This window comes from Plectropomus leopardus, chromosome 1 (assembly GCF_026936395.1).
Source record: "Plectropomus leopardus strain MGB_pleo_1.0 chromosome 1, ASM2693639v1, whole genome shotgun sequence".
NCBI lineage: Eukaryota > Metazoa > Chordata > Actinopteri > Perciformes > Serranidae > Plectropomus > Plectropomus leopardus.
In genome coordinates this window covers 27189522-27214433 of record NC_142176.1, presented here as the reverse complement: position 1 = coordinate 27214433, position 24912 = coordinate 27189522, and the positions used below count along the sequence as shown (strand labels likewise).

Sequence of the window (24912 nt, the reverse complement as noted above, 5' to 3'; positions counted from 1 at the left end):
AAATCAGACCTCTCAGGTCATCAGGCAGAAGATTTCTAGCTGTGGTCAGAATTAGATTCAGTTCTGGTGAGGGTGACCTCAGTTACACAAAAGTGTGTCAAGAGACAGAACTTTATTTTCTGCTGGTTAATAACTCTGTGTGTGTGTGTGTGTGTGTGTGTGTGTGTGTGTGTGTGTGTGTGTGTGTGTGTGTGTGTGTGTGTGTGTGCGTGCGTGTGCATGTGTGTGCCTGAGTGCATGCACGTACTTGAGTTTTGTGTAAGGCCATGGGCTCTATAAATAAAATTGCCGTTGACTGACATCTTATTGTCCCAGTTTGTGTGCTCAGGAAAATGTGTCAAAACCAGTCATGATTATACAGTATGCTGTGTGTTAATAGCAGCCAACATTTGTGCTGACAGATGCGCTGAAGACAGATGTATGTGGAATGAAAGGAGGAGAAATGAAAAGTAGACACACGAGACAAGAGGGGAAAGAAACAAGCATGCTGCCATCAGCTGGTCCACTGATATTTACAAGTTCTCAAAACTCAATTTCCAAGTTTATTTCCACAACAAAAGGGCTTCAATATTAGTTTTCATTTTGTTTTGTTATGCAAGTCTCTTGGAGATCTGTGTCACTGTTCCTACTGGACGTGATCTATATTCTTGAAGAAAAAAATATTACAAAACAGTAGAAGAATAACAAATCCAATCAACAGGCGTGTATTATGTTATTTTGTTGTATATGGCACTGAGCTCAACCCGAAGTTTCTTAAAAGACGGCCTATTTCTGGGCTCATACTGCCAGCAGCTGTTCATAATCCTTGAGATTTCCACTGGGCAGCCGTGTGGAGCAGGCATGCGGTATCCTGAAAAACATCACAGACAGTCAAAACATTTATTAAGATCATCTTGACACACTGTGCACATTTTCTAAAACATGTGGAATCCAGAAAAAAGGCATCTGTGTCAGAATCAAGCACTATGGAGGAGCAGGAATTGTCCTCAGCGCCATCTAAACACAAACACACTGGGCCTCATTCACTAGTATGTGCATAGAAATGTTCTTAAAATAAATGCAGGCGCAAAATCACTGTAGCATCATTCATGACGCACGTACAGGCCAATTTTGTACTTACCACCGTGCGTGTTTTAGTGAATCAGAATCATTCTAAATTCACAGGCGTATTTGTTTGATAGCCCATCGATCACTCTCTTCAAACATGTTATGTCACTCTCTGAAGACACGTTCTGCCCTGAAAACACTGGCTACAATATCTTCTGGCACGGCTTTGGCAAGAAATGTCCCAAAAAATGTTTTAAAAAACTAGGGGGAAAATAACTATATTTATAATTACTATAATTGTATATTAAAAAACATTATACAACAGTAAAAATGTAGGATAGATATTTTTTTTTAATTTTCAGAAATCTTTCTAGGTCATTTTCTTGTTCTTTTTTAACCTTTATTCTTTGGCCTTTTCAACTGGTAATTTTCTTGTACCTTTTAACTAATTTTTGGCTAATGTTTGGGCCATGTCTTGTTAAGATTGCCTTCTTTATGTTTTTTTAAAAAGAAAAATTAAAAAAAATCTAACCAATCTGCTCAGGGTTTATAAAGTTAATACATTTGGCCTATGCATTAGTAATTCAACCGTTTTAAATATTGTTGTCTATTAAAGTCTTTTTTTTTTAATCAATGTGGTTTCTGTGTGATAGGCGTTTAGTTAAATGTTTGTTTACACGTTTTAAGTCAGCCGTACCTTCATTACAAGGTTTTTGGTTAGGGGACTGCGTTTACCCTGAACCCCTAACCCTACACACGGCTTCAGGAAGTTCACAGAGTAGGAACATATTTGGGTAGAAAAATACTTTTGGGTTTCAGATTTGTGCTTAAAACATTCATACATGCTGTTTCAGCACAGATTTGTGCATACACACTGTTTGTGAATGAGGCTCACTGACATTAGCTTATCTGACTGATGGGTCTGTACCTTTCTCCACCTCGTCACGTGTCTGTTGGTTGGTCATGCTCGTGTAGGGCGTCATCCCCATTGAGAAGGTCTCCCACAGCAGGACACCAAAGCTCCAGACATCACTCTCTGTGGTATAACGCCCTAAAAACACCAGCAGGGGGCGGCATTAACAAAGGCACAGCACATGTTTTTAATAAACTACTGGCAGAGAGAAACAGGAGAAGTGTCTGAGGCTGTGACTGCAGGGGAGGAAACAGTTGCGGTGTACCATAGTTCAGGGCCTCAGGAGCCGTCCATTTGACAGGGATCTGTCTGAGGCCGCCCTCTGCAGAATAGACACCATCATCTTGCTGACGGGACATCCCAAAGTCGCTGATCTTTACAACGTTGTGCTCTCCAACCAGACAGTTTCTGGCTGCCAGGTCCCTTAGAAAAAGTCAACAAGGCAGAGAAAGAAAGATGTAAGAGGGATGAAGGCAGAGGCTGATAAAAAGTTAATACAGAGGAGACACAAAAGCATCATGCTCTGAATGAAAAAATAAATGCAGCGAGAGAACGGAGGACTAAAAGGAGTGAGAGAACAGGCGCTCTTGTCATGTCTCTGGTGTTACATGTGAGACAGTTTGACATGCAGCGTTACAAGCTGAGCAGCTACCAGCAGCCGACTCTGATCTGTCCCCACCGGGCAAATCGCACAGTGCTTCTGTAATGAGCCCAGTGTCACAACCTCATGTCTTCTCCGGAGCCCCGTCAACCTCCACTGATCCCTCACCCGAAGCACCACAATCACTCCCACTCAACCACCCATCCCCTTAAACCCAGGTCTTCCGTATCAGATTGCATCATTTCAAATACTTTCACAACATACTCTTGATCTCAGCGTATCCGCATTTTTCTTTTAATGAATGCTTCGAAAGCAAGATTTATTTATGGTAGTAGATTACATGCAAAAGCCCATGTTTGATGTTGATCATCAGTTCCTGCTCACTTTGCGATCTACGGTCTTTAGAGGTTTTGAGCCAGTTTTCCTCCTGGCTTATTTCAAAATGTTCAAAAAGAAAACATCTGCCATTTCAGCATCCTTGCTTTTACCTCTGTGTCTCCTTCAAAGCTGATTTTAAAGCTGTATTACTGGAGTTTACAAGACTCATGTTTTTACACCATCATATTGAGCTGACTGCTTCTCTTTCGATACCAGAGAGGCAGCTTTTTATGACCGGAGGAAAGATCTGTCCATTACAGTATCCAAAAACTAGGTTTAATTATTTTTACTGTGTTTTGTTGCACTTTAAAGTGTTTGTTTGTTTGAGACCTTTGCAGCTAACTCAGCTCACAGTAAAAACCTCCTAATCATCTGGATCTTATGTTATCAGAGAAAAAAAGCAAGCACACATTAGCAGGTGCTGGGATAGCGATCCGTCTCTGACATGCCAAACAGCAAAGAAGAAACACTGATTTGTGACGTGAACCTGCTTTATTCAGTGCTTTAAGCGATTTAAATCACCTGGTACATTCGTTATGGAGAGGAAGAGACCTCTGTGGAAAATTCCTTTCAATGAACAATGAACCCAGCAGGACTTCTGCAATGCACACTGAACCTTTAAGGTTGTGGTTGCAGCTTATTAGTTATGAGGATCCTGAGTCATAATACCTGTACAGTCAGGGCTCTTCTCTGTGGACTAAACTCCAAATGGACAGCAGTACAGCAGTCACTACCCATCTTCCACCACATGTTGCTGCTTACTTACGTCTAATTTCTTTTAAAAATTGTTTACAAAATGCCACATTTGCTCTCTGTACACAGTTTAAGATGCTTATTTGGAATATCTCCAGGTTTTGAGGACATTTAACTTCCTCTGAGTTAGAAAGCACTTATTGTGAGTTGCTTTGGATGAACATGTCTGCCAAATGAATGCAGTGTGATGCACTGTTGAATTAATGGTTGAGCTGTCTTTCTAATTCAAGTGGAAAAAAAAGGTAGGTCAGTCAGCAGAGCATTTAAGCTTCCTCTTCAAGGACAAAACGGCTATCAGTTATTTAAGATAACTTTATCCTTCACTTTTAATCGACTGTTGAGGGTTACATCAACATATGGGGAAGTGCTGCTGTGGGAAAGTGCAGTTTGGTTTACAGTTTGGTGATGTAAATGTTAGGTGAATTATGGTCTCTATTTAGGCCTTTGTACCATAAAGGCTTTTCGATCCATCTGCCTGCAGTTTGTTCCACACTTGTTCTGGTAAAACCTACATTGTCCTTTATGTAAAATGAACACATTTTAGTGTGCAACCAATTCACTTTAACTGAAACTATCATATGTCCAACACACTTCTCTGCTGTGCTTTGCATGTTTTCTGTGTGTTGAATTCACCGTGACTTTAGATCCACCCCTCAGATTTGAGCTACCGACACATTAAGTATCCTACACTGTCCTCTGCTCTAAGAATGTTTACTTGTGTTATGCTTGTTTAGTTACTTATATCTTTTTAATGTCTTAGATTGTGTATCTGTATTTGAAAATATATTTTCAATATGGTGTTAAGGTGGAGCACTGCAGCCTCTCTCTACTTTGTAGACTGCTGTTAAGTTTTCTTCTCACTTGCATTTTGTTCACCATTAAACATCATTTTGTTCAACACAAAACTACTCAGGAGAGAAAAAAGCTCTCGCAAACAAGCTTGCTGAAGTTCTTTCTGGCAGAAATCTGTTCAGCTGAACCCAAACCACATTTTTTTTCCTAAACCAAAAAAATCCCTTTCTGGCTAAAAGCCCTCCAGGCAAACCTCTCCCAACAGTGCACTGACCCGGTTTAAAGCCAGGTGTCCCGAGTCCTGACAAATATCTGTAAAACTCTAAATTGTCCCAGTTTTCACCAGAATTAACATTATAAAAGTATTATATGGTGCAAACTCAATTTCATTCATGACAAGTGTATGGAGGGGGTGGAATTTTTATATTACATCCTAAAAAGGCTTAAAGGCACACATATTTTAGGGCAGGGCTGCTTTGAGTGATAGGCTGTCTTGGTAGGTGTGTTAAGCACTCAAGTAATTGTCATCCATCCAGATGAAAACACCTATGGGTAAGCAGAACATTTATATGTGTGTAAAGCGAGAGGGAAATCCAAGCACTCCAAGATATATATGTGTGTGTCCATGAAAGCAGGTTCCTGGTTTGAGGTTTGAAAATATGGTCACTGACACTAACAGGACAATAAATTAACATAGCTTATTTATTTATTAATTTATACAATAAACCCCTGTCTGTCCTGTCCTGTCATTTGTGGATTTTTTTCCCCAAAAGTGGAGATTAAATAAAAGTAATTGAGGCAACAAATTAGAATAGCTTCCTCCATTTTGGACTCTCAGGATGTTCATCCCTCAAGGTCAGCAGTGTTAAGACGCCTCTAACAAATTATACAAAGTCAACATCTTTCCTGCGACTGATTCAATAATTAGACATAAGCAGATAATGAATAGACTTAGAAAAGTATTATATATGTTAAAAAACGATTGTATCAGTTGTATTAAATCTTATCATATTGTACAAACATTGATTTATAGGTTGACCAACCTGTGGATACACTTCTTGCTCTCTAGGAACTCCATGCCAGATGCCACATTTTCTGTCATTTTGACCAAAATTTTGGTCTTCAGATTGTGACTTTCATGCCGCAAGAAGGAGAGGAAATCACCACCTTATGAAATGTACACACACACACACACACACACACACACACACACACACACACACAGAGATATATATAATTATACATACATATTTAGAGAGAGAGAGAGATGATGGAGGAACACCAGAAAGCAATAATGGTGGACTGAAGCTTGAAGTATGTAACAGGATCATGTTTACCTTGAATGAGCTCCATGATGATGTAGATTGGCTGTTTCTGAGTGCACACTCCTATCAGCTTCACAATGTTAGGATGGTCGTACTGCTTCAGGATCCTGGACAGCAGAGAAGAGGAGATAGATGTGTGTGTGTGTGTGTGTGTGTGTGCGTGCGTGCGTGCATACGTACGTGCATGCGTGTGTGTACTTACCTGGCTTCCATCAGGAACTTACTCTTGTGCTCCGGGGCCAGGTTCTCTTTACAGGATTTCACCGCCACAGGAGTGCTATCAGAGCGTAAACGACCACTGTACACCTCTCCAAAGTTGCCCTGTATAGTACAAATGCCAACATGATCAGTGACACTTTTTTAAAGTCATTTTTAACTCAGCAGGTGACAAACTGTATGTTATCTGAAGTTAACAATTTTCCTTGCGTCAATTTTTGATTCAATGAAATAAACACGCGCATCAATTTAAATCACTTTTAAGTATTCAAACCAGCGCAGGAAGATATGAAGAAAATCAAAGATCACAGTATTTTCGACCAAATACCCCTGTATCAATATTGCAACCATATTGTAGGGTTCGCAAATTATTTACACAGTTATTTTTGATGAATAATGATCAGTAGTGCTGATATACTGACTATGAAATAAATAAAAGAACAGATAGAACAGTCTGGTAAGTTCAGGAAATTAATAAAGTAAATGATCAGTTTACTGTAATGCCTTCAGAGCCATGCAACATCACTTACAATAGTGCAATATTTAAAAAAGACAAAACTCCCATATCACTATATCCATATAATATCCCCCGGCTCTATGTAAAATTCGCACATCGGGTAAATTTGAAGTAAAAAAAGGGTTAGTCATTGCTGTAACTCTTCCTCCTGTGCATACAGACAGCATGAGGAAAGCCCTTCTTTAAGCGATTTCAATGTAAGTATTGGGGGACTAAATCTGCAGTCCTCCTCTGGCAGAGAAATGACTTTCAAAGTTCAGCTGCAGCAAATGTGAGACTTCAGCAGTCTAAATTGTTCAAACCAAGTGGATATTCTTAACAGTTACTGTCTTTTGTATTTCCAAGGACAGCGTTTGCTTAGTGAGTCTCGGCAGAGGGACAGAAAAACACAGTGAGAAGTTTCTACTTAGAGGACCAGAACTTTGCAAGATAGAAACAATATTTGACCAGTTCACACTGACAAAACCTCATATTAGCTTTACTTTAACTTACAATAAAATTTATTTAAGACGGGATCTCTTTGCAGACAGAGTGGAGAAAACATTAAAACAAACAAACAAAAAAAAAAACAATTTCAGTTTTCATGTGGTCATGCAAACAAGGTAAATGTGAACCTGTCCTATAAAGTGTCAGCAAGGTCTCCAGATCACTCGTGCAAGCTGGCCTCTGGTTATTTCAACTGACAGGCAAAAAAACCCCAAAAAACAATTGAAGTAAATTATTGAGACTCATTAAGCATGTCTTTCTTGTCCTTTAAACAAGCCTAACAATAAGTGAACGCAAACATCTTCATAATGTTTAGAGAAATCTAACTCAGAGACAGATAAACACATGGACACACAACTCATGACTCCCTCTGATACTAATTGGCATAATCACAAGCAATGAATAAAAACTAGATGTTAGCCTTTTCTCACTTCACCTCTAATTTTCTGTCAATGGATGTTAAGTTCACTCACCCGTCCGATGAGGGGTCCCAAGATAATATCATCATGTTCCAGGACCCACTTGTCCTGATGGGGTTAAAAAAACAAAACAATAAGAGACCCACAGTGGTGCTGTTTTAACATCTGAGACCAGCAAGGAAGGAGAGACAAAAGAGGAAAAGAGAGTATTGTAGAAAAGATCATTAGAAAGCAAGTTTATGTTTGCATGTGTGCTCATGTGTGACAACTATGGAAGCACCTAATTTAAAGGGGATCATTACACTTATATACAATTTGTTGCCATTTTCAGGTTCATACTTTGAGATTCTACAAGAACATGTTGATATGTTTTATTTTCCGTAAACTGTGTGTGCTGGAACACCTGTATTCACCCTCTGTCTGAGATACTCTGTTTAGCACTTTTCTCTTTAAAGAGGCTGCATACGACATCCAGAGTGTGTCTATGGTACAGATTCTGAGCCGGCGGCTCCCAGCTAACAGTGCTAACTCAATAAGCAGCATCAAAAACAGGCAGCAGTCTTGACACAGCTAACAGTGTCCTCACATGATTACTTGTACATACGTTTACCTCATTATTTGACCACGTTTAATATGAATATTCAATATTGTAACATGAAAGATAATATGGAAAAGCAAAATAGGCCCCTTTTAACAGTTAGTATAGTTTTTCGTGTCTTTTTTTTATAACAAACACAAACACGGAGGACAGAATAAGAGCTCTGAAGAATAACTGCCAGCATTACCACTCTGAATGATAGTCAGTTAGAGGAGAATTAACTGATGGGAGCACTCACCGAAGAAAAAATAAATAAATACATAAATAAATAAATAAATAAATAAATAAATAAAGAGAGCAGTTTGCATATTTAAATCTGCCTGGTCTCACAGAGAGATGTAAAATGACTATGGCCTCTTCACACCACGTTATGACAAAATGTGTTGAAATTCCAAACAGTGCAACAATTACCAACAATTTATCGACTGATTTCAATATGTCTCTTTGACAATGTAAGTCTGTGGGGAAAAAAAATCTTTTTGGGCCCCTTGGCATCACGTGACAAACCTGGAAGTTGTAATTCTATGTTTGGCCACTATGTTAAATTGGCTTCAAAGTCCAGCGCTTTTCCTAGAGGCTTGGTGGGTGAGTCAAACAAACGTAGGCCTTTCAACCAGGAGACTAGTGTCCCTGTCCCATGTAAACAAAAGGTCAACCGTAACTTGTTTTAACTTTACTTTACTTTATGTTGCTGCGTCAAATTATGTGACCTACACGTCATGTTATGACATACATACGTTGCTTACTTAACAAACTAATTTTAAGCAAAACAACAATCTTTTTCTAAACCTAATGGTGCCTAACTGAAACTGTGTCCGTTTCACGACAGCTTGTAATGTGGTGTTCAGAGTTTGTGGTCATTTCACACATTTCCGTAAGATCAGGTGCAGCACACTGAGCGCGCCAGCTGTACCTTCAGTACAGGTTTCTTCAGCACGATGTCGGATCTCTTGGTGACGTGTTGTCGTGAGGACAGCAGATGATGGATCAGCTGCGGGATACTGTGGAAGCTCTCTCCATCCAGACGGTACATATTCTACTGACACAGATGGAAAAGCATTTACAGAAGTGAACAGATGTACAAAGATACAAAGAGGAGAAAAACTTGAGGACATAATGAAAAAAGCATGCATCACAAAATAGCCTCTGAATTCATTGATTGTTTTAAATAAGTTGTCTTGTATTCGTGTTTCATTTATTCTAAAAATTCTGTTTAATTCACAGAAAAAACAACTAAGTAACACAAACAGTATTGGGAAGGAAACAGCTCTATGTATCTAATGTCTTGGCAGTATCAGTGATCATTCAAAACTTGCACTCACATTCAAATACAATGTAGCCAGACACAGAAACACAGAGGGTCTACATTTAATTTAAAATGTCCACCCTTCTACAACTCACAACAAAAGTGTTTTGTTCTTTACTTACATCTGTGTTCTGGATGAGGAAATGCTTGCACGATCCTTCCCACTGCACAGACAGCACATAACCTTGTTTCTCTTGACTCTTCCTCACCAAGAAGTCTCCGTCAGTCTTCAGCAGCTGTTGGACCTCTGGTCTGGGAATGGCTCCATGGTACCAGTCCTGCTGTCCCAGAGGACGATCTACCTCCTGCACCGGGGTGACGGTCGGAAGCATCTGAAGGCAGGAAGAGAGAAAAGCAGAATCTTTAAAGCTGACATGAATAATGAAACAACAAAAAGTGATGGAGGATGGGTTTTAGGGTGATTCTGCAGAGGATATATGGAGATACTTCAAAGAAGAGTCTGTAATACTTTAAAGTCGTACCGCACCACCTTCCATACCTCCAGGGAACCACAGAGTGGGGAGCTGGAGAGCGTGAAGTAGCTCACTCTTAAGGAATAATTTGGGCTTGAAGTCCAGCACATTACAGATAGTAAAATATTTGCCCAAGTTGATCTTTTACAGGGTGCACACAGTGATTTTTATCTTTTATCTTTTCAGATAAATTAAAAACTGAAAGACTGGCTGTACGAGATCTTTTCCTGTTGAGAGTTCGTGTGGAGCACAGCTGGGTCAGGACTCCATCTGTGCTTTCGTCTGTCAGCGATGATAAAACCACGAAAGGTAAACTGGCTGCTGAGAAGTAAACTTAGTTTTAGGTCAGGCAGAGTTTCCAAAGTAGTAACTTGATGGTCAAAGCTGACCTCATTAAGTCTGACGGTGCCTTCAGGAGCACAGCGCCCCAAAAGAAAGATCGTGTGCCTGAGTTAGCTCAGCTGTGCAGTGGACACACTTTCTCTAAAACATGATGAATTGTTTGTTGTGTGGTAAGAGCTATGAGTGCACAAAAACAGACGCTGGAGTTTGAATTAAGGTCAGGGAGGTGGACAAGTGAGGAGGGGAAGTGTCCTTCAACTGGAACGAATGTCCTTCCTTTTAAAATGTCCTTCAACAACATACTTGGAAATGTGTGTACAATGTGATGCCAAACAGCTTAATCATTTGTAACTATTGTGCCTGGATAATTATTCAGTGTTCAACCTACCTCCCATTTGGGTTTAAACAGACCGCTCAGATTGTTCTTGATCCCATCCATGAGGAGTTTGGAAGCAGTTGGAATGTGGTCCTGAAAAAAGAAAAGATCCAGAGCATATCATGTTGGTCAGTAAAGATGCAGAATAAATAATTACTACCAAAATAAAAACAAAAAAATGCAGAAAAAAGTACTTGCAAGACTTGCAACAGAATAAAATTTTGGAAAGAATTATGTTTATTGGTAGATAACGTTTCAAAAATGTGTTTAGTGACAATAAAGCAGGGCTAAGATTATAGATTCACGTATTATTCATCAATTTGCTACAGAAAAAGTACAAAATAAAAGTGTGGACTCAATTCACACGAGTCATTTTCCAGTCACAAATTTGGTGACTTTGAACCATAGACTGTAAAAATAATGGAACTAGCCACCGTGACTTCACATATTGGTTTGTGAACTGCCATTCTGAGGTCTCAAGTATGGCATTTTTGCTGTCCCCATCTTGTTTTTTTTTTTCAGCACCAGAAGTGACCACATTTGGACAAGAAGTTGGAGCTGTGGAGGAGCAAGCAGTGGCTCGGATTGAGAACCAAGGACACTATTGGCAAGTGGCTCCACCCTTTATAATGCAACACTTCAATAAAATGTAAATATGTGAGTTATATAAAAATACATTCCACGTACATTTGCTATGAAAAGGGGGATATATAACCATAGAGACCAAAACTGTTTTTTTGCACCAAGCTGTAAACATGTTTATCTCTGTTGGCATTTTAACATGGAGGTCTGTGGGGATTAACTCTGTTTTGGAGCCAGCCTCAAGTGGCCAATGAATGAACTACAGTGTTTGGCACTTCTGCATCGGCTGCTTGGTTTGAACTGAACTTGACAAAATCGAACAAACGGGCATAAAAAGTCTGCTGCCACACTAGTGGCGACTATGTGAGGCCGTAATCTACTTTGGCACTGCAGTGCTAAATGCTAATGTCAGAATAATAACATGCTCACAATGACAAGGCTAACATGCTGGTGTTAGGCAGCTTAATGCTCACATGTTGTTAGCATGCTAACAAATCGCTAATAAGCACCAAACACAAAGTCCAGGTGAAGTTGACAGGATGTCAGTAGATTTGTAGGCATTTCATATTTGGTCATACTTGACAGTTCATGCAATCTGATGGTGGTGATTTGTGAAGTCAGAGGATTATTTCGGGAACATAACTATATACAGTATTTGCCATATTTCCTGGTAACTCAATCAACAGTTGTTGAGATACGTCACTTAAAAACAACATTGTCAACCTGCTGCTGGCGGTTGACAAAAAGACAAAGATCCCTAAAGTCAGTAGGCTTCATCCTCTGATTAAATTCAGAGCTAAGAAAAGGAAAAAAGTTAGGAGAGACTATGGCAGAGAGAAACATACATTGCTTGTGTTAGACGAAAGCGAGACGCCGTCTAGGTCCAACTTCAGAGCAGAGGGAGGTTCTTCGGAGCCCAGCTTGTCCAGTTTCTCCTTCAGAAGAAGCCTCTGAACCTCCAGCTTTGCTCTCACTCCCTGAGACAGAGCAACCTGCTGCCGGCACTCCTCCATTGCATGTCTCTTGCTGAACTGGTAGACTCTGGACGAAGCAGAGAGCAGCAGTAAGTCAGGGAAGGTGAGTTGTATTTGTTTGGGACTTTTCAGTCTGAACAACATAAATGGTTGCACAAAAATAGACAAACAGACAGTGCAAGACCACACGGACATCAATAATAAGTCTGTCAGTCAGTATAATCTGTGCATTACGCACACTGCACAGATTATACTACTCGGCAGATCCATTTTTTTGCCCTGAGATGCAGAAAACAACCAGTATTCCTGTGCTACAAAAATACAATTTTGTGCTACGTCTTCAGTAATTTAGGATGATTTGATTAGAGCTGAAACGATTAATTTATTGTCAGGAAGCTAATCTAATATCTTAACTATTAAAAATATAAAAATAAATATATAAAAATGTGTGGAGTTTGCATGTTTCCATGTGCATGAGTTTGCATGTTCTCCCCGTGTCTGCGTGGGTTCTCTCCGGGGTCTCCGGCTTCCTCCCACAGTCCAAAGACATGCAGCTCAGGTTGATTGGTGACTCTAAATTGCCCTTAGTTGTGACTGTGAGTGTGTATGGTTGTTTGTCTATACGTGTCAGCCCTGTGATAGTCTGGTGACCTGTCCAGGGTGTACCCCGCCTTCCGCCCGATGACAGCTGGGATTGGCTTCAGCCCCCCCGCGACCCTTACAACGGACTGACTGACTGACTGACTGTAATGCGTTCAAGCTCTACTCAGTAGAGTACTGAGCAAAAGCAGATTTCAAAGTTCACATCAATATATATATCAATATTGTAGATATTATAGAGGGGATTGTGATAGAGGGGACTGCCTTATATTTAATATAGTAATATTGTTATGTTAAAAGGTTTTTCACATGAAAAAGCTCATTTTAAAGGATGTTTCATAAATTTGTTAAATTGAATTTTATTCAAAGATAATGTTATGAAGGTCTTAATTACTTCAAAAAAGTTCAGTTATTTTTTTATTATGAAGATTTCTGTGTTTTCCTTCGACAAGAGCGGGAATATAAAACAACAAATACAAGATGAATAATAACAACCAAACAAAAAAACCCAGACAAACGATATCGGTTTTGGGCCAAAGTTCATGATTGCTGCACTCCTACATCAGACCTGCCTCAGCTTCTCAAATGTGAGGAATTGCTACCTTTCTTTGTACTTATGGGGTATATGGTAGTAAACTAGGGCGCACTCAGTCCTCAACTTCCTCAAGTTAACAGACTCAGCTATAAGAGGTCACACAGGGTCAGCCTCATACAGCATGTCACTGTTGGTTTACAAAATGTTACTTCAAAATACAAACCAAAGGGCAACATAACCTCCACTTGCCTGACTAACACCAGCACCATATGTGCTCCCCTGCTGCTCCTTACAAGGTATCAACTCTTTGCAAATAAACACCATGTTTCCAGTCGTCCTCCAGGAGCTTGACTCGATCACTCCCACAGGACTAAAAACCTCTAACACCTTCAGACAGCTTCATCAACCAAGATAAATGAGGGGATGGAGCTCCATACTGTAGCTCTGACCATGTCTCTGTATTATAATTCATAAGGCACCCACAGTCCCCCGAGAACAAACTGGTTATTAGCCGTTGCCCAGCCAAGAGCACACTGAAGGACTGCTGCCTCCTCTGTGACCTCTGAATACAACATCAGAGCATCATGATGTCTGTGGTGGGCTCACCTCTGGCCCTTCTTGACACCTTCTCGCTCTGCGTCCAGCTCCAGCTCCAGCTGCTCCACCGAGGTCTGCTGGGAGCCCAGAGTGCGAGCCAGATTCAGCAGCTCCTCCTCTATCGCAGTCAGTCTGGGAGACGGAGATGGAGAAATAACTTGCAGGGAGGAAGTAATTGATGCAAAACAGTCAGAAAGGAAATAGGAGGTAAAAAAAAGACCAGAAGGGTGAGGAGGAGGAAGTAGTTGGGACACTAAAAAAGGAAATTAGATTTTAGATGGTGTCGTTTGTTCTTACTTGTGCTGCACTGTCTCGAGCGTGAGGTCGTTCAGTTCAATCTCTCGTGGACTGAGCTGTTCGTTGTCCTCCAGGAGACTGCAATCAAACTCTGCACACGCAGGAGTCTCCCCCACAGACCTACAAACACAAACACACACTATCATCGCTCTGCAGCTTTCTATGATTGCACTGATTGATCTGAGAGGAAGTTTTTCCTCTGTCTACCTGTTCTGCTGGATGAAGCTCTCATATTCTCTGTGGGGATCGATGGCCGTAAGAGCAGAAGATATCTCCCTGTGGATATGGACCACTTCGTGATGGAGGAGGGTCGAGATGTCGAAATACTCCTGCAGGATCTCCTTTCTGGTTCAGAGGTTGCATCGAAACAGAATAATACAAAGTCAGTGTTTTATCACTTTACACAGTGCGTAACATAAGGGTTTCCAGGCTGGTTAGTTGCAGGTTGATTTGTATCAGTACGATAAAAATATATGTTGGCAGTTTTTGTCCTAGATAAACAGTCCAACACAGAAAACATTTCAACATGTTTGAATTCTCGTCATATTTGTACTGTTTTAGGAACAGCCTGTTTTGCAAACTCTGCGGTCAAACTAGCTGTGACATCTGAGATCTGACAGCTGACTGTCAAAACAATTAATGCATAAAACTGACAAATTGAGATTATGCATCCCCTTTGGTCTTCAAACCTTATCATCAAAGTAATGTGGATTTTAATTTTTTATATTTATGCTTTCTAAATGCACAAACATGGAAAGGCTGTCACTGTTCTCAATAGCATGACCAAACATTAAAATAACACTGAAAAAAAGCATGTATTTTCATTGCTCACTTAAAGGTCCAGTGTGTAAGATTTAGAGGAACATATTGGGACACCTGGACTATATTATTATAACTATGTTTTCTTTTGTGTATAATCACCTCAAAATTGACACCAATAATTTTTGCGTTATTTACCTTAGAATGAGCCGATTATATCTACATATGTAGTAGGTCCTCGTGCACGGAAATCATCATTCTACAGCAGTACAGACCACACAAACCACACACTGACTCTGGATAGAGCTATTCCTGTTTTTGCATCAGCCTCTTAAGTTAGCAGCCCCTCCTCAGTAAGCAGTATTGGAAAAACAAAGATTTTTTTCCATGTGAAACTACTTTATTTAAAGTTTCTACCAGTTTAAAATCACTGGGTCCTTTTGTTTTAATACGATATAACCCCCCGTAAAACCTCCCTGAATGTAGTGATCAGAGAAAAAATTTGAGGACACATTAGCAGGTGCTGAGCGAGCTGACTTATCTGTCTGCGATGTGCCGAATAGAGCTGAAGAAAACCCGATTTGTAATGGGAAATTGCTTTATTCAGTGTTTATACCGGTTTTAATCTGCTGCTCCATTTGCTTTGGAGAGAAAGAGACCTCTGTGGATAATTTGTCTCAACCTCCTTAACAATGAACAGAGAAGTTTCAGATAGTTGTAATCCTCATCCTAAAATGCCACTAAATCCCCCTAAATCTTACAGACTGTTCCTTTAACCACAGTGCACACACCATACTTGGCAGATCCATTATTTGCCCAAGGAACCAGTATCCCTGTGCTGCAAAAAACACTATTTAACCCCAGGTGTTCGGTGAGTCAGTTAGTTTGGAGTAAATTTGTTAGAGCTGAAATGGTTAATTGATTGACAGAAAACTTATCGGCAATTATTAAAATAATTACTTAATAGAGTGCTACAGGGATGAAGTTTTTTATTATGGGCTGACCTGGAAGTTGGTTTCCTCGATAAAAAGCCTTTGGGATTCTTCCTTAGACTCTTGATTATTGGAGAAAATAAGGTCTGTGGCAAACGTTTAAGGCTAACAGTCACATGACTTCATCGTTACCACCACAACAAGGCGTTAAAGCAGTGTTTGGCGTGATGACGTTCTGTTGTCTTATTTACCTACTTGTTAGCAAGTGTCTTAAAAATCTTCAAGGAGGTAATTACTGATTGAATTTATGTTGTAAAAATGTGAAAGTCTCTTATACTTGTGTTAACCACAGACTTTATTTCAGGATTCTAACCAAAAATGCATTGACTTTGAGACTGAAATTGAGAGTGCTAAAATGCTAACCGATTTCCGTGTTTTAGGACTATTTATTGATTGATTTTGATTCATTTCGACAAAAGCAGACTGACAAAAAAAGTAATATTTACAGACAACGCAAAACAAAGTAAAAGAAACGGTCAACACATGATGACTTGGTATAAATATTTGAAAAGTAGTGAGAAGAAGTAAAAAACATATTTAATCCCACCCCTTCTCCATAAGTAATTGAATTTTAATAAACCACCTTCCTTATATCTAAAATTTTATATTATTTACAGAAAAAAAGACAAGGATAAACTAAGAAAAAACAAATTTTAACTGACTATCCTCTTATATTTAATGTGCTTGAATGGAAACCCGCCAACTAAATGCAAACGGAAAAACAGTAAATATAACCACCGTACACCCACGCCCACGCCCACACACACACACACACACACACACACACACACACAGTAGTAGATGTAATCTTACAGTATGAGCACCATCTCCTGCTGCAGTGTCTGCAGTGCACTGAGCAGGGCCGGCTGGATCTGACTGTAGTGGTGCTGATGGTAAACTTGTGCGGCTTGCACAGACAGCACATACTCATTATGCAGCTCGTAGAGTTTCAGTGAAGCCTTTATGCATCTCTCTTTAGCCTTGTCTCGCTCTTTATCTGCAAACACATAGACACACACACACATGCAAGAGGGAGGTTGACGCAACATACCATGATGTAAAAAAAAAACAACCAAAAAAAGCAGTCTGTGCCATCAAAGTAAAACTGATTCTGTTCAGAGAAGTTCGTGATGCCAGAATTCCCCACCTTTCATGGCCTCCTGGTACTTCCTCTTGGCCTGAGATGCATCTCTCAGTGCCTGTCTGTAGCTGCTCTTAAGCCTCTCCAGCTCTGTCTGGGTTACCTGATGCAGCACGTAAACAGATGGAAAACATTTGTGAGAGGGTGGGCGTCATTCAGAGGAGCTGTTAGTGTGGTTAAAAACAGCCTTACTAAATGTGAGACCATGTCACACAGGAAGTGGACAGTGGCCCTATCATGTTGCACTGCAGAGGAACACAAAACAAGAGAGAAGACTTAAGAGGAAACGATTTGACCTTTGTTGAGCTGTGGGTGGTAATGTATCAAAACTCCACCTGATAGCATCTCTGACATTGTTGCTCAGTCACAATCACAACAAAAAAATGCATCTCTTGTGCCGCACCATGATTCAACACAAAACCAAAGCCGTCATCTGCATAATAAAGTGAGAAAATTTAAATAAACAAACTGTCTGCTGGAGACGGCCAAACTGAAACCCAATATGGATCAGTGAGAATGAACACATCATTTCCCTGATGTAATTGGGTGATAAAAACAGTCGGAGCAGCCAACAGTTCGAGATTGCATTTGCACACACTCTTTCCAGTCTATTGAACCTCATTTCATTGACTGCTGTCTATTTATAATGCTTCCACTGCACACTCATCTGCATGTCAAGATGATACACTTATGAAATATCAACAAATAGATTTTGTAGCTACAACTTCTGCTTTTTCTCTGATAATAATTGTGCAACATGCGTAAATACGCCACCACTATGACTTTGTGACTTTTTTGTGCACGATTATCACAGAATCCAGAAATAGGGTAGGTAGCAGTGAAGATATTGACTCTGACATAACATCGGACTCTTGAGCTCAATTTGCTATTTCAAACGTCCAACAGTGGTTTCAAAATAAATTAAGTATTGCTTCGCAACAACTGAGATATTGATGGCAAGTCATAAGTATATTATCCCTTAAAAAGCAAAAAAGTAAATTCACAAAATGATATATAACTGGATTATAACTTTAAATATGCAGTCAATCATCTATGACCAACACTATCTTCCTTTGAGAATATAGACATATTTGTTTAGTTTGGCTTTTTGAAAAGTCAACTGTAAGGACGCAAAAGCAAAAACAATCAAAGCTCAACAAAGAGCCAACAGCTTATTTAACAGTTTTATCACAGTCAGAGGTCTGACAGTGCAGAGGTGTTCGCCTGCATTTTGGCTTAATAAGTATTGGTGCATTTGAGTTTCTGTGTGTGCATGAGTTTCACACCTTGGTGAGCTCCTGCCGCAGCAGGTTCCACTGCTCTGCGTAGGTTTTGCGGAGCTGCTGTTTGTCTCTGATGAGCAGCGTCAGTTTGCTGATGGGACCATTCAGCAGATCCTCAGAGCGCTTCCTCATCACCTGACTGAGGCAGTCTGTCTGAGAGGCCAGCACTCCCCATGACTGACAGACGGGGGACAAAGATCAGGGAGACAGGTCATTTATATGCTGTGGATATCAACAAAATCTGATGAACGTCAGACTGTGGACCAACAACAAGTTAGCGGGTTTTGGCATGTTTTAAGCCACCAAGTGATAAATTAAAAAACACTAATATTGTCCTTATATGCATAGACTTGTTTTTTTGTTGAAAAAGTCTTCATCACCGTTCCTGTAATAAATTTGATGAGGTCTTTCCATCTTTGGCAGACATTTTGGTGACTTCTGCATTTTGCCCCAATTTCTGTTTATGGCATAATGCTTCCTGTATTACTTATCTGACATGGTTTGCAATAATTCAAGAAAGCTTTAGGAAAATGAAACCAAATTTTGAGTTAATTCAAATACACTCTTCGGCATTTCATCTACAGGTGCTACAGCAACATGACAAACACAGGGTCTGACATCCCTGAAGAGCAGACGTGATGATCAGATACAGATCTGAATCCATGAAGATAAAAAACTTCCAACTGTTGTCTTTTTATTTAAGTATCAGATCTAGAGGGATGTTTAGAGCATATTAAAACTATAACAACTAGGAATCAAGATGTTCAGGTCAAGGTTATTGGAACTGATCCTTCAGCAAAACAACTCATGATTTTATTTTGATACTTTGGGCCATTCGCAGTATTTTGCATATTGCACCTACACGATGATTCTCGAGCACTCATTGGAGTGTTGTTTAGATATATGTTTTGTTTTGTTTTGTTTTTTTGCACAAATTTTAAAGTTCAGAAAATACAGCATATTTCTTTTGACAGCAAAAAGTGAACTTCTGATTGGGAGAGCATTTTTCCCACTAAGACCTCATACTCGGACATAATTCTGTTAGATATTTAGGTCCATCTGTGCTTGTTGTTGCACAAACAAACAGAAAGATTTTAAGTGAATGTGGTAAACCTTTTTCAATGGGTCAACTGAATAAATCCTTTATATGAGAAACACACTATTGATTTTGAACTTCACCTTAATTTCAAAAACTAATTTAATATAAACTGAAATCAAAAAATGTTTCATTATGGAGTGGATTTCTTCCACCTGACTGACTGTTGATCAGTGACTGAGCTGCAGAGTGATCTATAAGTCCTTACCTTGTTGAGCTGACTGATGTAGTCCAGTCCTGCCCCAGGCTGAGGCCGGTCCAGCTTATCTGCCATGGCAGCCATGTGGTGCAGCTGCACTGAAAACTCCCTCTCACTCTTCGCCCGCTGACCCATCCACTTCTTCATGACCTCCATCAGGTGAAGCTCTGAGTCCAGCAGCCGCATGACAGCTGCATGTGCCTGAGGGCACCGCAGGTCCTCCCCGAAACCCATCTCTGAATATTTAACCTCTCCCCCCGTCCAGGATTCCCAGTCAGCAGTCCTACAGTCCTTCAGCAGCTTCAAGTTCTCACGAGTGGGACACAAACAGAGCGGCAATCTGAAGCAGCCAGCTGCTCATACAAAAGACGAGATATTTCTCTGCGGACAGAGTCAGCTTTCACTTCCCTGTGAGAACAAAAAAAATGACAGCGGGTAATGTGAGGCAGCACTTCCTCATGTATGTTAGAATGTTTCTGTGCCTGTAATTGTAATGTTTCTTTCAATTTAGGAACAACTTTAGTGTCACAATGACTCCAAAACCTTCCACTGTTGCAAATGCAGGTTGTAAAATATCCAGACAAAATGCAGAAACAACACAGACAGGTGGAAAGTGAAGGCTGAGCTCAAAACATGCATATCACATTATGGGCACTAACGTTCATGTTTTTCAATTCATGCATCAGAAATATCAGCTACTGGCATAAGTACAATGTTGAGGTTTACCTAAAGGAGAACAACATTTTTTAAAATGGGTGCAGTAATGAGAGAGAGCACTGCAGCTGGCAGCTGCAGAACAGGCTGCAGTGTAACCACCTGGGGTATTTGTGCACCCTCAATTTACATCCACAAAAAGTGCTTGTTTTTGCCACTGATGGGCTCAGAATGTTATTATAAGTCTCTGACAAGGGTCATAGCCAATTTTAGAAGTGAAGGGGACAGAGTGTTCAGGAATAAGCAGACTTTTATTGAGTGATTTATCATCCTCTCACATTCAATTGTGCCTCTCCTTAACGGCTAAAGAACCAAATAACAACAAACAGCCACATTATGGCACCCGGGGACAGTTCTTTAAAATGATCAAAATCATATACTACCAGGAATCAAAAGTTTGAGCTGCCAAGCTCTGGTTGACACAGAATGACCCTCAAGCATCTACAGGATAGGTAGCAAGATAATCAAGTGCCAAGTGACAACACTGGGCATGAAAAGTTCAGTAATAGCAGTATAAATTAATCTCAGTCACTCAAATCCTATGGACATGTCCTCAGCCAGTTATAATCTGTCCTCACCTGTGAGGCCTGAGGCTGATGGTCAGTGCTGCAGCCTGCTCTCTGTCCTGGCTGCGGTGTGCTGCTTTCTCCCTGCTCTGTCTGTTGCAATACAGACAAAAAAATATGTGCAAAGAAATTGAAGAGTGGTTCTAAAATAGCTGTGGAGATGAACGCCAAAGTCATTCTTATTCTATAAATATATTTCCCTAAAGCCATTGGTTATAATCTGTCCTCACCTGTGCAGCCTCTCCCTGACTGTCAGTGCTGCAGCCTGCTCTCTGACTGCTGCATGCTGCCTTCCACCTGCTCTGTCTATTGCAAAAATACAGATTAAAAATTGTGAATAGTAGTTGTGAAAAAGCTGTAGAAATTCATCTCAAAGTCACTTTTTATGCTATAGATATAGTTTCTCAGCCAGTTATAATCTCTCCTCACCTGTGAAGCCCCTGCATGACCATCAGCGTTGCCTTCTGGTCCAACTTCCCATCCTTGCTTTTTCTACTGGAGCATTAAAGATTAAAAAACATAAGTGCAAAGCAATAGCGAGCACAAATTCTGCGCCGAAATGAAGAATTAATGGGTCTACTCCTAGCATGATACTAGCTAGCCAGCCATAGTTATTAACGTTAGCATGGCTATACTGGCATCTAATTAATTTGCCATAATTTAGCTAACACTATCGACAGGCAACGGCATTACTCAACTTACACGGTTTGTTTCGAAGAAGGAGTGCAAGTTTTTTGGCCTCTTGCTGGTTGCTTTGCTGCACATTATTTTTGTTTTTTTTAATTAAAACCGATAGTTCAGAGCAGTGCTGCCAGCGCACGTGTCACCTGTGTCATGTGATCACAACAAAACCGTACAGCAAGCCAGACCTCGCGCGTACGCCGCCGCATATTCACGGTGCGTTTCAAGACCGCTCGGAAAAACGAGATACGCCATTTACAAATGAATTGAACCGTTTAAAAAAGTACGGGGGACAGAGGGCACAGATACAGGAAGTGCGGGGGACATGTCCCAAGCGTACCCCGCATGCGCTACGCGCCTGCTGGCGACGTTAAAGAAAGATTCCCTGCAGACACAGACCTTTTTGTTAAAAAATAAGACTTTTTGTTTTACCACAAACAGCCCCAAATCACTATCGCCAAACCCACCACACTTCTTTAAAATAGAGTAATTCAATAATTTTAAAATACACTTCATTCAAAGTGGGCAGAAACAAAACAAAACTCACAAAAGCTATCTTGGTTTGTCTTTGTTCCAACAATTACCAGCTCAGATTGGTTTAAATAACCAGTTAGATGCGACAATGTGTTGCTTTTCACACACTAAAATTACTGTTTATTTAAAGGAGTCTTTTCAGTTTGGTGATACCATGTTTGGGCTGTTTCTGGTTAGAGAAAGGATCTTATTCTTTAACTAAAAGGTCTATCGCTGTAGGGTCCTTTCTATAATGTTAACATACACAATAATGAACTGAGCCTGTCGGTGGCAAAACAAATGGCAAATTGACAATGCACAAATGCCCCAAGTGGTTACTTGAAGCATATTCGCGACTGCCAGCTGCAGCAATTTTGCTCAATACTGGACCATTTTCAGAAACTGTCACGTATGCAAAAACATGGTAAAATAGGGTCCAGGTTAAAAAATAACAGAGTTACTCTTTAAGTATTATGATTTAATGTTACCTTTTATTGACACTGCATTTCATTGGCAAATATTGTACTTTTTACATCACTAATTTAATTTTACATCTGTAGATTTAACTACCCAGCCCCAACCAAATACAGCAGTCAGTACAACAGTAAGAACAAAGTAGCAAAACCATAATACTCACAATAGCCATCTTTTTCTCTTCATGCTTTTAGTACATGTTGCTGTAAATGAGTAAAGTTTTAAATACAGGAATTTACTTTTAATAATTATTTTCATGTTATTTTTTATGGTACTTTTACTTAACCAAATGGTCTGAAAACATTGTACACAATTGAATATTTTCATTTCTTTTACTCAGGGTGCTTTAAATGTTTTTAATGATGCTATAAATGTCCATAGGAACAGCTGTTGAGCAGGTTATTGTCACAGTGTGGCATCAACATTTCCCCACAGTGACCTGAAAGTCTGACGTGGGCAGGTGCAGGTTTATGCTACTGTACATATAATGAGGAAATAATAATATTCTAAATATATGGCCAAACACTAACACTGAACAAGTGTCAGTGTGTTGAAATCTTCTCTGGTTGCTTTTTTTTTTTTTTTTTTTTAAAGTATACTGCTTATCGCTTTTACAACAGACTGTAAAAACTGCTGATGGTGTTTGTTGCATAAGATAAAATTTAAAAAAAGGTTTTCATTTTCTTTTTAACACAGTGTGAACCCGGTCTCACGTCATTACTTGTATTTATGACTTGGTTGGTGTTGGATGCAACCTCTCTGCTGTAAACTCATTGGCTTAATTACACCAGCCATACATCATCAAATGCACTCATTATACTGAGCGGGGAGAAGGGACAAAAATACAGTGAACAATGCAGTGCAGCTCACACTGGTTTTACAGACCGCAGAGGAAACTGCTGCTTTTATCTTTAGGTGCAGTATGTACACAAGAGCTGCATGTTACAGCCAACCATACAGTGTGGCTACACACAGCAGAAAATTATGCAGCACTGGACAATTTCATTCACTCAGGTCCTATTCTAAAATACAATTTTGAGGTAACCATACATGTGTATTTCCATTTTCTGATACTTGACTCTTCTACTCCACTTCATTTCAGAGGGGCTGCGGTCCTCTTTATTTCACTACATTTCGAAACTATCATCTTTCAGCTCGCTGTGCCAGCACTGACCTGTCAGTGGATCACAGACTTCCTGACAGACCGGAGGCAGCAGGTGAAGCTGAGGAAAATCCCACCCAACACTTGGACCATCAGCACTGGCGCCCCCCAGGGATGTGTGCTCTCCACACTGCTCTTCTCCCTCTACACCAACAACTGCACCTGAGGTTAAACTCATGAAATTTGCAGACCACACACCGGTCAACAGACTGAAAGTTGAACAACTGGCTCTCTGGTGCATTCAGAACAATCTGGAGTGATCATCACTATAAAGATGACATGTCTGCTTGTCTTCTTGATGTTTCTGGGATCCACCATCTCTAAGGACCTAAAGTGGATGTCCAACAGCGACACCATCAGAAAAAAAGCCCAGCAGAGGATATAGTTTCTGCGCCAGCTCAGGTAGTTCAAACTGCCTCAGAGGCTGCTGATCAAGCTCTACTTTACACTGCAATCATCCGCTCTGTTCTTTGATATTTCTGTTGGAACCCACCAGCCAACCGCCAGACAGACATTGCTTTCCCTAAAGCCGAGCTGCTAGCACATCTAAAAACAGCTGTTTCTACTCTGAGCTTGTCACGTTTCCACGAGAATTATTTCTCATCTAAACTCATCAGAAGAAAATAAAATAAATGTGAGGCAAATAATTCCAGTATTTCACACAAATGTTCCTGCAAAAGCAAAGATCAGAGTAATAATTTGTGTAGCAGAACTTTGTTTTTCCTCTTATCTCTTCCATAAATCATCTCACAACCTCGCACATTTATTTTGCAACCCACTGGAGGGGAGTCTGCCCCCAGGTTAGGAACCAATGGACAACACACTAAACTGCCTACATATAAAGTAGCTAAAATGAGCTCAACCTGACCAGCTACAACACTATACTGCTGTTTACACAATGAAACATCAATATGAATAGCTTAGTATAACAATATGCAGTATATAGATAGATATACAAGTTACAGATATACAAGTTAGGGCCAAGTTTCTGCAGAATGAGCACCTTTACGCTTGATTCCTAATATATATTTAGCTAATTTTGAATAAAGCACTTGAACCTGTAACAGAGTATTTTTCATGTCCTTATTTTGGCACTTTTACTTGATGCAATACCTCACCCACAAAATGACTATTTGTAAATCAATTAGCCATACCGTGATACTTTGAATTTGTGAAGAAAACTTGTTTTTGTTCTTGCATGCCTC

At 40.0% G+C, this 24912-nt stretch overlaps 1 protein-coding gene across 2 annotated transcripts; it reads right to left on the bottom strand.

Annotated features, from left to right (window-relative positions):
- Positions 1-529: 529 nt before the first annotated feature.
- Positions 530-21835, bottom strand: fes (FES proto-oncogene, tyrosine kinase). Of its 2 annotated transcripts, none has more exons than XM_088079036.1 (22): positions 21580-21835; positions 21307-21372; positions 21108-21183; positions 20890-20970; positions 19607-20005; positions 18306-18479; positions 17026-17122; positions 16692-16875; positions 14335-14472; positions 14128-14247; positions 13840-13962; positions 11970-12165; positions 10555-10635; positions 9474-9683; positions 8959-9081; positions 7502-7555; positions 6012-6130; positions 5822-5916; positions 5529-5651; positions 2226-2396; positions 1976-2098; positions 530-850 (listed from the first exon to the last, which is right to left on the bottom strand). In XM_088079036.1, the coding sequence occupies exons 5-22, from the start codon at positions 19829-19831 to the stop codon at positions 708-710; spliced, it is 2499 nt and encodes an 832-aa protein (XP_087935162.1). In that variant the 5' UTR covers positions 19832-20005; positions 20890-20970; positions 21108-21183; positions 21307-21372; positions 21580-21835; the 3' UTR covers positions 530-707. The 2 variants fall into 2 exon arrangements, with proteins under 2 accessions (XP_087935162.1, XP_042362345.2); XM_042506411.2 differs by having other exon boundaries at positions 2226-2383; positions 5528-5651; positions 21580-21826.
- Between the last annotated feature and the right edge of the window lie 3077 nt (positions 21836-24912).